This window comes from Caloenas nicobarica, chromosome 3 (genome assembly GCF_036013445.1).
Source record: "Caloenas nicobarica isolate bCalNic1 chromosome 3, bCalNic1.hap1, whole genome shotgun sequence".
Classification (NCBI taxonomy): Eukaryota; Metazoa; Chordata; class Aves; order Columbiformes; family Columbidae; genus Caloenas; species Caloenas nicobarica.
This window is the reverse complement of record NC_088247.1, coordinates 97,732,685-97,746,300: the sequence shown is the minus strand read 5'-3', so window position 1 is coordinate 97,746,300 and position 13,616 is coordinate 97,732,685. Positions and strand designations below refer to the sequence as shown.

Genomic DNA, 13,616 nt, shown 5'->3' with positions numbered 1-13,616 from the left:
GAAGCATGTGCCAGGAAGATGTGCCAGGGGAGGTTTAGGTTGGACATGAGGAAAAGGTTCTTCCCCCAGAGGGTGCTGGACACTGGAACAGGCTCCCCAGGGAGGTGTCACGGCCCCAAGCCTGACAGTGTTCAAGAAGAGACTGGACAAGCCCTCAGACTCATGGTGTGAACTGAGGGGTTGTCACATGCAGGGACAGGAGTTGGACTCGATGAGCCTTGTTGGATCCCTTCCCACTTGGGACATTCTGTGATTCTATGTGAACACAGTGAACACAGCAAACACGCATCACACTTCTCCTGCACGCTCTCCTGGCTTCTCTTTCCAGCATGGTGGGTTTCTGCTGTTTAGTTAACCCTCTAACCGATTTCTTCCATGTACTCATCCCATTTCCTTTTGAACCCAACTCTCGGCATCCTTGACAACCTTTGGCAAGGGGTTCCCCACAGTTTTATTCCCCTCTGCATGAAGAATCATTTCTCTCTGTTTGCTTTGAAAACTTTTCCTCTTGGCTTCATTTTTGATACATCTGTTCTTGTACGGAAAAGGTGGGGAACAGTCCATCCCTGTGCACGTTCTTCATGCCGACAGTGTATTTGTCAGCCTCTATCATATTTCTTTCGTAGCTGTCTCAGCTGCAGGCTTGAAGAGTCTTAAGCTTTGTGCTAAGACCTCAGACCTCTTAGATGCTTCTGCCAACAGGTGGCTGTTTTTAATAGTCAACTTTGTAAATGCTTTAAGATATTGCTGGCTGTGATGTAAGCATATTACTGTACTAGTGCATTAAGCATTAAGTAAGCATATTACTATAGCAGCCTGAACATAACATGCCCTCAGATAGAAGGCAGCTCCAGTTCCTACACAACAGATATAAAATTGACAAGCTAAACTCGAAGTGCCCCCTTGGCAGCGTGCCCCTCCATCCTGATTTGCTTTCCAGATATGCTGCTCTCCCTCTTTGCAATTGAAGACATGCCAGAGAGGTCACGACTAGGTTGATATCTTGACCTTGACTATTGCTGGTAGTAACCTGTGTTCAGATTTAAATTTGAGTCTCCTGAATAAGCTTCATAGCAAATATTTTCCACTTCCTTTGATCCTTTTCTCAGTTTCTAAATAAGCCGAGCAGCATATGAACGTGTGCTGGTATCAGTTTTTTTGGGACCTTGTGGATGCAGTCTCCTCTCCGTTGTAAAAACTGACCATGTTCTGTTGGTTGCTTCCCTGTCTTTAATACACAATGTGACATATTCCCTCTTTATCCTGTAACTCAGATTTTTAAGAACCTTTGAGGGATCTGCGTGGCTGTTGCTTCATCATTGAGCTGCAACTGCAAGCTCTTATGAAGGCCCAGTTGTAAATGTGCTTGAAGTGCAGTCCACGAAAGCTGGATTTTTATTTTTGAAGTTTTCCTTTTGGTGAATGAGGGGAAGCACCTGACTTTTGGGCCAATGTGTTATGTATCTATACTCATACCCAGTGAGTGAACTTGTTCTGTTCTGTGTACTACAATACGTAGGAACTACAGAAATAACTGTGAAAGTAAAATCTTGGTCTAACTGAAGTGTGTAGGAGTATGTCTGCGTTCTGTAATGAAATCTGGATTTGATTTTTTGGCTGTCTTATTTTATTTGTGCCTCACACCTCATTAAATAATATAAAAATGAAATAACAATCAAATAAGTGATGTGCACTTTCTGAGTACTTCTAATACCATGTTTCTTTTTGTTCCTAGAGAGCAAATCAAAAGGCCTCCAGTGGGTGATAGATACAACCATTGCGTATCCCAAAGGTGACCCTATAGACATCCAAACTTGGATTCTTGGCTACCGACAACCAACAGTTACGCATGTACATTACAGGTAGGAAATAAACCTTCTACTCTTACATTTAAGCTAAAATATTAAAAAACAAGTATTCACAAATTAGTAACATCATGTCTCAGGATATGGGAAATCAGTAGCAATGTCTTTTTTAATGTGCATCTCACACAGATGGGCAACTTATTGTCTAAACACGACACAGTTTCATCTTGAAGAGTTCTGTGATCATTTCATATCTTAGCACATGTACGTTTTTGCCTGACGTCCTGTGGTTGAATATAGTTATGGGGAATATATTTGATGGCTAGGTCATCTTTTCCACTTTAATGTTACGGTGCTGGTAAACCCAACCTGATTTTTCTCTTTTTTTAATAATGACAACAAATTAAAAATCACTATATTATTAAATAACAACTTTCTGACAAAGAAATGTCAGCTTTTTCACTCACAGCATACTATTAATAGTTGAGCAGAGCAACACTCTGGAAATAGCAAATCTCATTGACACCTGGGATGGGATACTATTAAAACTTTTCTCCTCAGCAACTCTTCGTCTCAAGACCTAATCTAATGGAGAGAGAAGTTGCATTTTGCTTTTGGTTTGCAGTTAATTGCAAGTTTGAAATCTCTAGCAACATTTTAACAGTCTTCCTATATCAAATAAGTTGATCGTGTTTTATCCCAAAGTTGCGTTATTTTGGTTTATTCCCCTTTTGCCGATTTGGGGAGCTTTTAGACTTTTACAGTGAGCTTTCAGATATCCTTATGTGGATCCCCTGGGTGGCAGTTTAACTGGGAATGACCTTCCCCGGTGTCACCGCTGTGTCAGTGCTGTGTGATGGCAGAGGACAGGCTGCTCGCTGGAGCTCCTCGTCACAGCCATTTCATAAATCTGTCCCTGCTTTTTATAGAAGTCTGCCTTCAAGTTTTTCTGAAGGTGAACATTCTTGCATGCTAATTGATTTAAGAGATATCTATTGTGCTTTATTGAGGTCACCTTGGTACTCTCTCAGATCTCTGGGATAATTGCAAGTTGAATGTATTTAGAATTTTACTAAAGAGTATTTCCAAAAATACTTCCTTTAAAAAAGAAAGTTATCTTAAGTTTGAACTAACTTCCTGCTTCTAAATGTGTATATTCAAAACCTATTTTTGAGCATGAGCCCAAAGATGATGTAACCTTCCTCGCATTGAACTTGAATGTTACAGTTCTGATAGTACTTAAAATTCTAAGGAAAAAATATTAGAAATGGTTTATTGTTGGGCGTAGGTTTCTTTTCTTCCAGAGGGTCTAGATCACTGGTTTAGACAGGGGCAAGCCTCTCTGAGATTTTTTTTTTTTTAAATTTTTTAAATAACCTCTAGTTGTTATGGGTGACCCTGTAAAAACATTTGAAGTATGCCCCAAATGGAAAGTCACACAGTGGGATGTCTCTGAAGGCCGAGCGGTGGATGTAATACCTCTGAAATGAGAACCGAGTGTCTTGCTTTTAACTGGGGCTTTGGCCCAGAACTTTGCAGTGCTGGTTAATTCTCAAACTGGCACGTCTGGTTCAGCCGCGTGTCCTCTGGACCACAAGGGCTTTAGTTGGATGCAAGGTGGTGATTCTTAGAGACAGGTTTCACCAAAGCCTGTGGTTGTGGCTGTGCAGCGGTGCAGGAAGGCGCCCGATCCCGCCGGGCACAACCACACGGTGGCTGGAACGTGTCCTGAGCACGTCTGGGTCGCTCTTTCGGTAGGAGCTGATGGAGCTGCCCTTCATGAACTTGCCTAATACCATTTTTCATCTGCTTGTACTTAGACTTCTACAATTTCCCGTGACACAGCGTACATGTAACTGTTCTTGAAGGTGGCAGCGGGGACAACCTCCTTTTTGTTTGTGTTAAGGTCTCCACCCGGTGCCTTTCGGGGGTGCCTCCTGCTCCCTGTGTCCTGCTAGTGCTGGATCAATGGTTCCCCAGTGCTGCTCTCCATGACCCGTGATTTTGCAGAGCTTTCTCACGTCCTGCCTTTGCTGCACCTGTCCCCCTCCCAGGCCAACGAGTCTTCACCTGGTGTCTCCTTACAGAAAAGCCTTTCCTTCATCTTGTTACTTTTGTCTGCGCCTTTTCTGGTTCTGCTCTAGCTAGTCTGTGAGTTGACTGACATCCGGAATTCCCCACAGTGGTTTGAGGATCGCTGACCAGAGTAACAGCAGCTCATCCTAGAGGCTGTGGCAGTGTATGCGTAGCTGCTGGTGCTCTTTCCTTCCCTGGTGCCCATTGCCTTGCATTTACTGGTATTTAATTTCATCTCCATCTATTGTCAGGGCCTTCTGCAACTCTTCTCTTTGACTACCCAGCATAATTCTATACCAAAAAAGGTCATATCATTTTTGTGTCCTTTTTTCCAGATCTAGCATATCATCCGCCTGTGATAGGCTAAGACCTTTCAATGTGTCTGGAATCAGAGCTGTAGTTTGGAATTAATACGGTGAATTTTCACCTTCAGTGGTTTTGACAGTAAAATTTATTTTTAGATATTTTTTCTGTGGCTTTAAAAATATTTTTCTGTTTTAGATAAAAGTTATATTTATCCATGGCATGATTAGCAGAGAGCAACTGAACAGCATGCGTACATGAATTAATTCATGTTGCATCACCCTTGTCTGTTGCTTGTACAGAATTTTTCCTGCTGAATTCCCTTCAGGGCTTTACAGCAGTTGATTATTTCTGGATTTTTTCCCCCCAGATCACCTGATTTTACTCATTAGGCATTATTATCTTAGCAGAATGTTGTAATGAGATGGGCACCTTCACGGATTTGACATGTATTGATGATTTTACCAGAGCTGCTGGTACCTCTGAGAACCTGTGAAGATGGAATATGTGAGGATGGTGGACAGGGAAGAGTAGGGGACAACTGTTTTCTCCCAGAATGTTTCTGGTGTTAAAGAAAACCTCACAGCTCTGCTGTCACGTTCTTGAACCTTCTCTGTAGCTGGGAAGCTGGATAATTGAAGCCCAGTGGGCTGACATCAATTTCTTAGAGCTTATTTTGAAATTATCAGCAGGGCCAGTGGAAGACGGTCTCTCAGGACCGTTGCACGTGTGCCACCTATGTCATGTCCTCGCTTGTCCAAAAATACAGTGATGCCTCAAGTCTCCTGCAGTATCAGACCTTAATCAGGAGTAGTTATGGAAAGACATCCAAACCCTCAGCGCTGGTTAAACAGCGTATGCTACAAACAGCTGCCCTGTGTGACCAGCCGGCTGATGTTTGCCACATCGACCTCCTTCCTCTCGTCCCTGGCGCTTCTGTTTGGCGATGCGGAGCGACCTTTCAACGTGCTGGAAAGTGTCCTGGAAGATTTCCATGTTCCCCGAGGGCTGGTCGGGCTGCGGGGCAGTGGATGATGCACCGCACCTGTGCAGCTGTACGGCTTGACTAGGAATCTCCTTTAAGTTCATCTTCCACATGGAGACCAAAACCTTGCTGTAACAGAGCCATTAAGGGTATTGGGGAATGCTGGTGCTTATTCTGCGGGTCACAAATCTGAGGTGGTGCCTCATTAATTCTCAGTTTTGATAATAATTAGGTATGAACTACTCTTAACAGTGTAGGCAAGGATTGAATCAATGTCTGAGGTTTGAAAAAGCCAGCGCTGTGCTGAGCCCCCAGATGTCCCTTGTGAAGCTGGTGCATTTCTTTAACTCTTTGAAAGAAACCCAGTTGGCAAAGGAAGATGCAAGGTAAAGTGGACTTCATCTTTAAAAAGATGGAAATGTTGGAAACGTCTTCCAAAGCTGGAAAATGTGAGAGGTATTTCTGGTTTTCTGCATTTGACATAGATATCTTCTGAAATTTTTAGGAAATTTATATCGAGTATGTCTGGATTGTTGTTACTGCCCACTTTTCATTTAGGGCAATAAAATTTTGCTCGTTGCTTGCAATTTGGAATGTCTTGGGAGATTACATTTGAAATAAATTTCAAGGGTAATTTTGAAATAACTGAGGAGAGAGTTCTGCATGAGTCTGTGAGCTCTGCTGTGCTAGTTTCTCATCTACCATTTCTTCTGAGTTATAGGAAAAAAAAAAAATTACAAAGCCCCTTTAGTAAAAGTAAACAATATCTTGGACCAGATGCCATATCTGCTGTATGAGAGGAGAATAGGGATTTAAATATGCTTTTTCCATCTTGGAATAGTCCGGAGTGAAGAAGTAATGTATGAGAGCAGTGGGGGGAAAAGCCACGTTCTCTGTGCTGCTGAGGTGGCTGCGGAGCCTCTTTGTGCTCAGCCAGCACTTTCTGCCCTTCCCCTTCGTCACAACCCCTTCCTGCCTTATGCTCTTTCAGATCTAGTGGTTTCCTTTTCTCATAGGCTGGCCTTTACTGCAGGATTATTTCTTTTTCATCCTGCTTAGGGAGCAACAGAGGAGTGTAGAGGACACAGCAACCTTATGTTTTCATTTTGGATGCTTTTCTAGCTGGTGGAAATGGCAGAGAAGGTTCAGTTTAATCCAGTAATCTTTTTTGTTCGAAAGCTCAATTTTGATGATGAGTTGAAGCTTGCTTTTCAAACCTCAGTTTTCTGTGCAAATGACATGTTTTTCAAGAGTTCATAATTAGGCTAAGTTGTGGCCTGGTTTTCCTCAGCTCGTCAAAAGAAACTTCCCTAGAAGAAAGGACAGTTAACAAGCTTCAGACTCTTCAAGACACAAAGGTGTGAGAGTTTACCCTTTTATCTATAAAATAATTTTTTGACCCTGACAGACTTGTCTCAAAACTCATTGGGAAGTGCTGAAAAACTAGGTTTGCTCTCTGAAACATAATACTCAAGGAAAATGTCCAATTAACTTCCAGGATTTTGGGGGCAAATTTCAATGCATCTGTTAAAGCACTAAGCACCAAAACAAACAAACAAGCTGGAAGGTGCAAAGCATCTCTAACTAGAGGCATTACTGTGAGACCCGCCTTTTAATGACTCTGTTGGAAAGGTTGGTGTGCTCTCCTCAGAATGGTTTAGCTTTGTGCTTGGGTCATTTTGTGATGTGCATTGACCAGAAACCCAGATTCACGGGAGTTACACTCAGCAGAAATAAGCCGAGTGTTTTGGTGTCTGTATTTCCCCACAGTGAGTTGAGTTTTGGGATTATTTTTTGTTCTTCTTACATCAGCCACTTCTCTAGTGTGAGTGACTTTGTTTCTCAGCTGGTCTCCAAGTTTCTCTAACAATAAGATTTCCCATGTGCTGCAGTTCTGTTGTCAAAACCCAAGAGTTAAAAATTATAAAACAAACAACAAAACCCCCACAACCTGGGGTATGAGATTTGTTCGATGCTTAACTTCCTCTTGTACCAGTTTTTGTTCTGTGCTGCCATTGAAATGAGCTTTCAACTACCCAGGAAGGTCTTTTTGTGTGTGTCTATATTAATACAGATTTATTGAGGCAAACTAGACTCGTGGCTATAAATAAGGTGGAATGCATTGTGGTTGCTGAATGAGTTCTGCAGAAGCGCCTATGAAGGGCATCCAGTTTGGCAATATATTTTAATGTGCTTTTTTATGCAAGTGACTTATTTTTGGTCATGCCTGTGATCTAACAACAACGTCCGTCATACTTTGTTTATTTAAAGAGTCATTGAAACAGCAAATAATATGATTTAGAAACGAATAGGGGTAATAAAAACCTTTAATTCATGGTAGGACAGATGATGAAAGGCAATTAGTACTTTAAGGTGGTATCTATGAACTTCAGAATTTTAATACAGAATTAGAGGTTGTTTCTCCAATAAGGACCATTTAAAAGTGATTAAATGTTTCTGAAAATGCTGTATTTCTGAAATTTATTTGGTGTCCTTTGAGAAATGGCCTATCAGTAGGTAAGTCTCCACGATTTCTTAGGTATGCCAACATGTCTTTGGCAGTTACATCTCCTTTTTTGAAAACCCTCTCTTCTCTCCTGGCCTGTCATTAATGCCAATATATCCTGGTTTGGGACACAGAGACTTTTAGAGTGGTTTAGGTAAAGCTGCCGTCCCTCAGTGGGCTCTGTGGAGTGTCCTGTGGCTGTTGTCACTTCCAGCTGGAAGGTTTTGTGTCATTGCAGAGGCTGTTGCAGGCTCCCATCAGAGTACGCCTTTACTTCCACCACCACTTCTAACTTCTCAGGGTGCAGCGTATGGTGGCACGAGTTTTATTGAAGTTGAGCCCCCTCTCCACCTCCCCCTGATGACAGCCAAGCAGCTGGGCCCTTGGTGAGAAGTAAAAGGAGGAGGTATTTCCATTCTGCTTGGATTTTCTGGTCAAATTATCTTATTAAATTCCTCGTTTGTCACACCAGGGACAAAGACATTTATTTTCATGCCATGTGAGGTTAGTTTTGTCCAAAACCTAGGAAGATTTGAGTCCCCAAGAGAATCTAGAAGCTTCAGATATTACATGTTGACCTTGTTCCTTGTCAGGACAGTTTTATGTAGTGATAACATTTTATTTTCCTGAGGAGACCAGCAAACTTGGCTTTCAGTGGCGTTCCTGGTGCTGGAAGCACAAAGGTGGGGCAGAGCCAAGATGATGCTTCTGCTGCGAACACATTGATGGTGTTTGTGTATCTCATTGCAAAGAATAAGCTGCGTCCTGCGTCTTTTAACACTCGACCTGGCAGACCTCACTGCCGACAGTCAGTGGTGACCCTGCTCCAGTTAAAGGAATGGTTTTCAGCCATTATTTTGGATCGCCTGTGTATCAGTACCTTTGTATCAGTAGACTTTCCCAGTTACCTTTCTTGAACCCAGTCTCCTTAAAGAGGGTCTTCTTTTAACTCAGATGCCAGCTGAGCCATCCGATGGGCAGAGAATGATGAGAGTGACTGTATGTTTAGTATAATGCAGGGGGGTTTAGTTTCACTTTATCTACTGCAGGAAGAGATTGTTCCACAGTTTAAGGATTTTTTTAAAAAACCTTTCATCTCTAATTTAGCTCAGCCATTAATAAGAATGTTCCACATGTAAAAATAACTCTGGATAATCTGAAAATATGTTTGAAAATGCTTCTAAATACACAAGCACTTAGCATTGCTAAATTGTGGCAGCCAGTGTAGAGTTACAGGAAAACCAGTCGTTTTCCATCCCACATTAATATTCATTCAAAATGGGCGTAACAGTGATTGCTGCTTAAACTTTTAAGAAGCGGAGTTTATATCCAGAGATTCAAGTATTCTGGTACCGTATGGATTCCTGCAAGAGCCTGGATGGATGCAAGCGGGAAGGTGGCATCCTGCGTTCCATTAGTCTCTCACAATATTGGCATCACTTATGCTACTCCGCTACTCCCATCAAAGTGCCGGCTCATAAATTGTTTCTAACGAGGATCTTGTAAGTCCATGTGATAATGCTTTCAGACTAGAAAGTACGCTCTTGGAAAAATACCGGGTTTAACTGTGGGTTATTGAGCTGTAGAGCTGTTACCCGTTAGGTAGCTGAGCCGTGAAGTCGGAGGTGAAGAGTATCTGCAGCTCACAATGGAAACGGCATGTGAGGCCAGGTAACCCAAGACTGCTGTCCCGAGCCCACACGCGCCTTCTGCCCGTTCTGAACCATCTTCAGCCTTGCGTAAGCAAGCATCTGTCCTTCAGACACAGGCTGTGAAACACAATATTCCGTTACCGAGTCCTTTTATCTCTTCGCAGCAGATAGGCAGAAGAGAGTAAAAATAGTGCTTGGCACCTCGGTTGTGTTTGGGGACAGAGAGTTAAGTCTTTCTTAGTGTTATGCTCTCAACAAAAATGGTCCTTTCTCTGTGGGTGTGTTTTTTACTTGCCTCTACGTGGTTTACTTTTAATCTGCTGTACAATGTCTGGGCTTCAAGATAAAGTAGTTCTTTATTACCTGTCTTTGTCATTGTTCTTAATATGCACACTGAGGAGCTGAGCTATTTACTGGACCACAAACTCTTTCATATTTTACCTGAGATAACGATTGCTAATTTCTGGTTACTGAGCACAGAGAACTCTGCAGTGTGAGAAAGATATGGGTAGCATTGCTACAAAGACTACAGAAATATCTTGAGTTCATGTTGATGCCATAGTTGGTAAATAAAATTGTTCATCTCCTTATATTGTTCTCTCTATATACCAAAGCACTATTATTTTTAATTCACTCGTTAGAGCAATGTTTTGCTGCTTTTCTCCTCCACTTACAACTTATTTTTCTTGCATCAAACTGAAAGGAGGAGGTACAAATGACTTGGCAACAACACAAGTGAAGATGTTGAAAACAGTGACAGTGACAAAAGCATTCTTCAGAAGTGTCTTATTTCTGTAGTCTGACATTCCCGTATCTGTTCAGACACTTCCCACATGATCGTGGTGTTACGTCAGATTCTTTTCAGTATAATCGGCCAAGACAATGTTGAAAATTAAATGAAAAATCCACTAATGAAAATAGAAGCGTGGCGCAGCTGACGGGGTAAACGGGAGCTCGTGTGAAAAGAGAAACCTACAGTAAAGCTCTTACGTTTCAGAGGATGAATTTTTCTGGCTGGCCCTGATGCACGAATCTCTTCTGCGTTGGCCTCTCAGTGAAACGCAGTGGATATATAAGTTCCTGTATATGTCAAAAGGAATTTAGAGTCTACTGAGATGTCACAATTACTGTAAGACTTGAAATTTTATTTAAATTTTTTTTAAAAAATACAATGAGGTACGGTGAGCTATTTGGGGCTTTCTGTATGTATATAACTCAGTGAATTCTGCCCTGGATATCTGATTTTCTAAGTAGACCTCGTATTTAGCGTAGAAGTACCAAAACATTCGTCATTCTTCCATTGGGGTTTTGAAAATGGAGCAGCAATATTGCAGTACGCTTACTTACATGGTCAGTTTTCAGTGTAAAACTTGCCTTAGAAATCTCAGACAAAGACGCTGGCATCCTTTGAAAAGCACAGAGGGCTCATTTTCTGGGATACAGAAGAGCTGTTCGTACTTAGTGATGTCATTGTGTAGCTTCTGTCTGCTGAAGAACTGTTTCTTCAAAACTGTGGGTGAACCTTCTCAGTCTTTTATTTCTTTTGGTTTCAGTGCGTACACTTCATTGCTTCTTGGTTTGCATTTTTTTTAAGGATAGTAACATAGTGTGGTGATGATATATTTAAAAAACCCCAGCCACCTAGTAGCTTTTATCACATGCTGTAGTACAGCACAATAATGCCAACATCTTCTGTGTGCCTCTGGCTGGTGACCTGGAATATTGCAGTTTTGTATCCTTAATACTGATGTGGTCAGTGAATGGGAGCGAGAATGAACCATGCAGCCAGATTCATACCAAACTCTTGTTCTCTGTGTTTTGGCTGGGGCAGAAGAGGAGAGTTTTGTTCTTCACGTACAGAATGCATTTCCTAGGGTTAATTATGTTTGTTTCTTTGATAGGATTTTTCCAGTTAAAGATGTACCTGCGGAGCCTGAAGCTCTTACACACTGGCTATATCAGCGATTCATTGAAAAGGAAGATCTCCTGACGCATTTCTATGAAACAGGTAGGATGATATCTAGCAAAGAGAACTGTGCTTTGTTACTGCCTTTTCTTACAAAGATCTCCAAAAGGTTTAAGAACACATATATGTTCTTCACACAAATACAATAGAATTATTAATACTTTTTATGTGGCAAAAAGGTAGTATAAGAAATTATCTAGGAAAGGTAAATTAGCCAGGTACCATTAGAATAGGGTCATGTTTAGAAGTCGATACATTCAAAACAGATCTAAGGAAATCTTCTTTTTTTCTGCAATAACATATAGTTCAGCCAGGAAACGTGCCGCTACAGGATTTCATTGGATTAGAATAGTAAGATTCGAAGAGTATTCAGAGCTTATGTTCAGTTTGGAGGGGATATAAAACCTTCAGGATTTAAAACTAGCAAGTTCTTGACTAAAAGGGATTAAGACTCTTCAGTGAGGCAGGTTATTTTATCTGCCCAGCGCAGCTATTTAGCATGTTCCTCTGGCACTTGTACTGGTAGAGAAGACGGATCTAAGTAGCCTGGAGGCCTGATCCAAAAACCAAAGTCCTCTTCTGTTTCCTGTCAGGCTAAACAGAAAGTTGCTTTGATTGGAAGGATCTGTAAGAATTACTTAGGTAGCAGAGAGTCTGGAGTCTTGATGTGCAGCCCTGTGCTGTCAGTCCTGGCCTCCTGGCTGTGAGGTGCTGAGGGTCACTTCCATCATCATGGACTTGCAATGGTAATGGATCAGAGGAGCCTAAATAAACCTAGGGCATTAATAACATTGCTGGAGGGAGGCTGGCAAATGGGGTTTAAAATATCAGGTAAATACTTTGAAACTATAGCTGGGGAGGTGTTTCCTTCAGGCTCTTTGTTTTCAATCCAGTTGTTGATACTGAAGTTTGTCATCTGCCCTCCAGCAGGTAGGGGGGGGTGTGTGTGTGTGTGTGTGTTCAGAATACAAAACAGAGGAATTCATCATAATAAAAAAGAAAAAGAAAATCCAGAGAAGAAAAAGTAGTTTTATTTAGACACACAGGAAAGGAAGTTTATCAAACATAGACGGAGTGGGAAGACTCCAGATGAAATAATGCAACTTGTCTCTGGAAAAAAAAGTAATTTCTTCTTTAGCAAGTATCACAGTTTTTGAGGGGGGGGGAAATATTCAGTCTCTCAAATCAACTGGGTTTTTTATTCCAGAGTGACTATGTTAAATAAAGATGCTACTTCAAGTGGATGATTTATTGCAAAGACTGATTTAATTTGGTTTTGAGCACTTAATTTATCAATTGTAGTGCTTAAAAAGATTGGTAGATTTCTGTAACAACCCAAAGCTGTATTTTGCTTTATGAAATCCTGCTGCCAGCCAGCCAGCCATCATTGATGGCCAAAGTCAGGCTCTGCTGTATAAATTGCATCCAAATGCATGTAATGGACTTCATTAGACAAATAACTTTGTGGAAATTGTCAAAAATACAAGTGTAGTCATCAGGATTCCAAGAACTCTTGTTATTGAGATGTTATTTCACAAACACCAGTAAAATAACTCATACCCAAAAAATCTAACTAGATCAGAATTTCAGAAAGGATAATGAATATAATCAGGTTTATTCATTGAAATGTGCTTCCAAAATAGGATAATTGGTTATAATTTGCCAGTGTAATCAGTATGAATTAATAAGACATGTTTTAAATGTAAATGCTATGACATAGGACATTATTAGGCATAAATTGGAATAATTTACAGTCACTACCATTTATACCAATTGAGGACTTGCTTGCGCTGCTTTTGTTGGTTTACTGCAAAAGTGCTGTTGGTGTTTTTGGAAACCTCCTGGCAAAGTCCTGAGGCCTAATGTGAGGGGAAGCCCTGAGGCTGCTCCAGAGCTGGTTTCCTGTTGACCTGTTACCTTGTCTCAAGTTGGTCTGGTTTTAGGGCTTAGGGCTGTTTCAGCATTTTGATTTTTAGTTTTTTTTAATACTCACTGCTTAGGAACTTGGCTCAGTTCATAAAGCTTACTTCATAAACCTGGAGTAACATTTAATGCTACTTGAAACTTCAAAAGTTTGTATTGACAATGTCATTGGTAGGAATACATTCTTTTGGCATATTTTTATTTGGGAACAGGAAGAACCGAAGCCTGAACCAGCTTTTTCCTTTTTGCTGTATTCCTAAGTGTTAAGGACTTAAATAGATCTGAGGAAATCTGTAATACCTCTTAAAAACAAACAAAAAGTATCTGTCTAAAATTTGAATATGAAACTGTCCCATCCTTTCTTATAGGTGCATTTTACACATTTCATTTATAAAATTAA

At 41.0% G+C, this 13,616-nt stretch overlaps 1 protein-coding gene across 2 annotated transcripts in view; it reads left to right on the top strand.

Moving 5' to 3' along the window:
• Positions 1-13,616, top strand: part of LPGAT1 (lysophosphatidylglycerol acyltransferase 1) — a 69,439-nt gene that overhangs the window by 47,043 nt on the left and 8,780 nt on the right. For both annotated transcript variants that reach the window (XM_065632097.1, XM_065632098.1), the window contains 2 exons: positions 1,736-1,862; positions 11,229-11,335. In XM_065632097.1, coding sequence (XP_065488169.1) covers positions 1,736-1,862; positions 11,229-11,335 — 234 coding nt within the window. The remainder of the gene's footprint in view (positions 1-1,735; positions 1,863-11,228; positions 11,336-13,616) is intronic.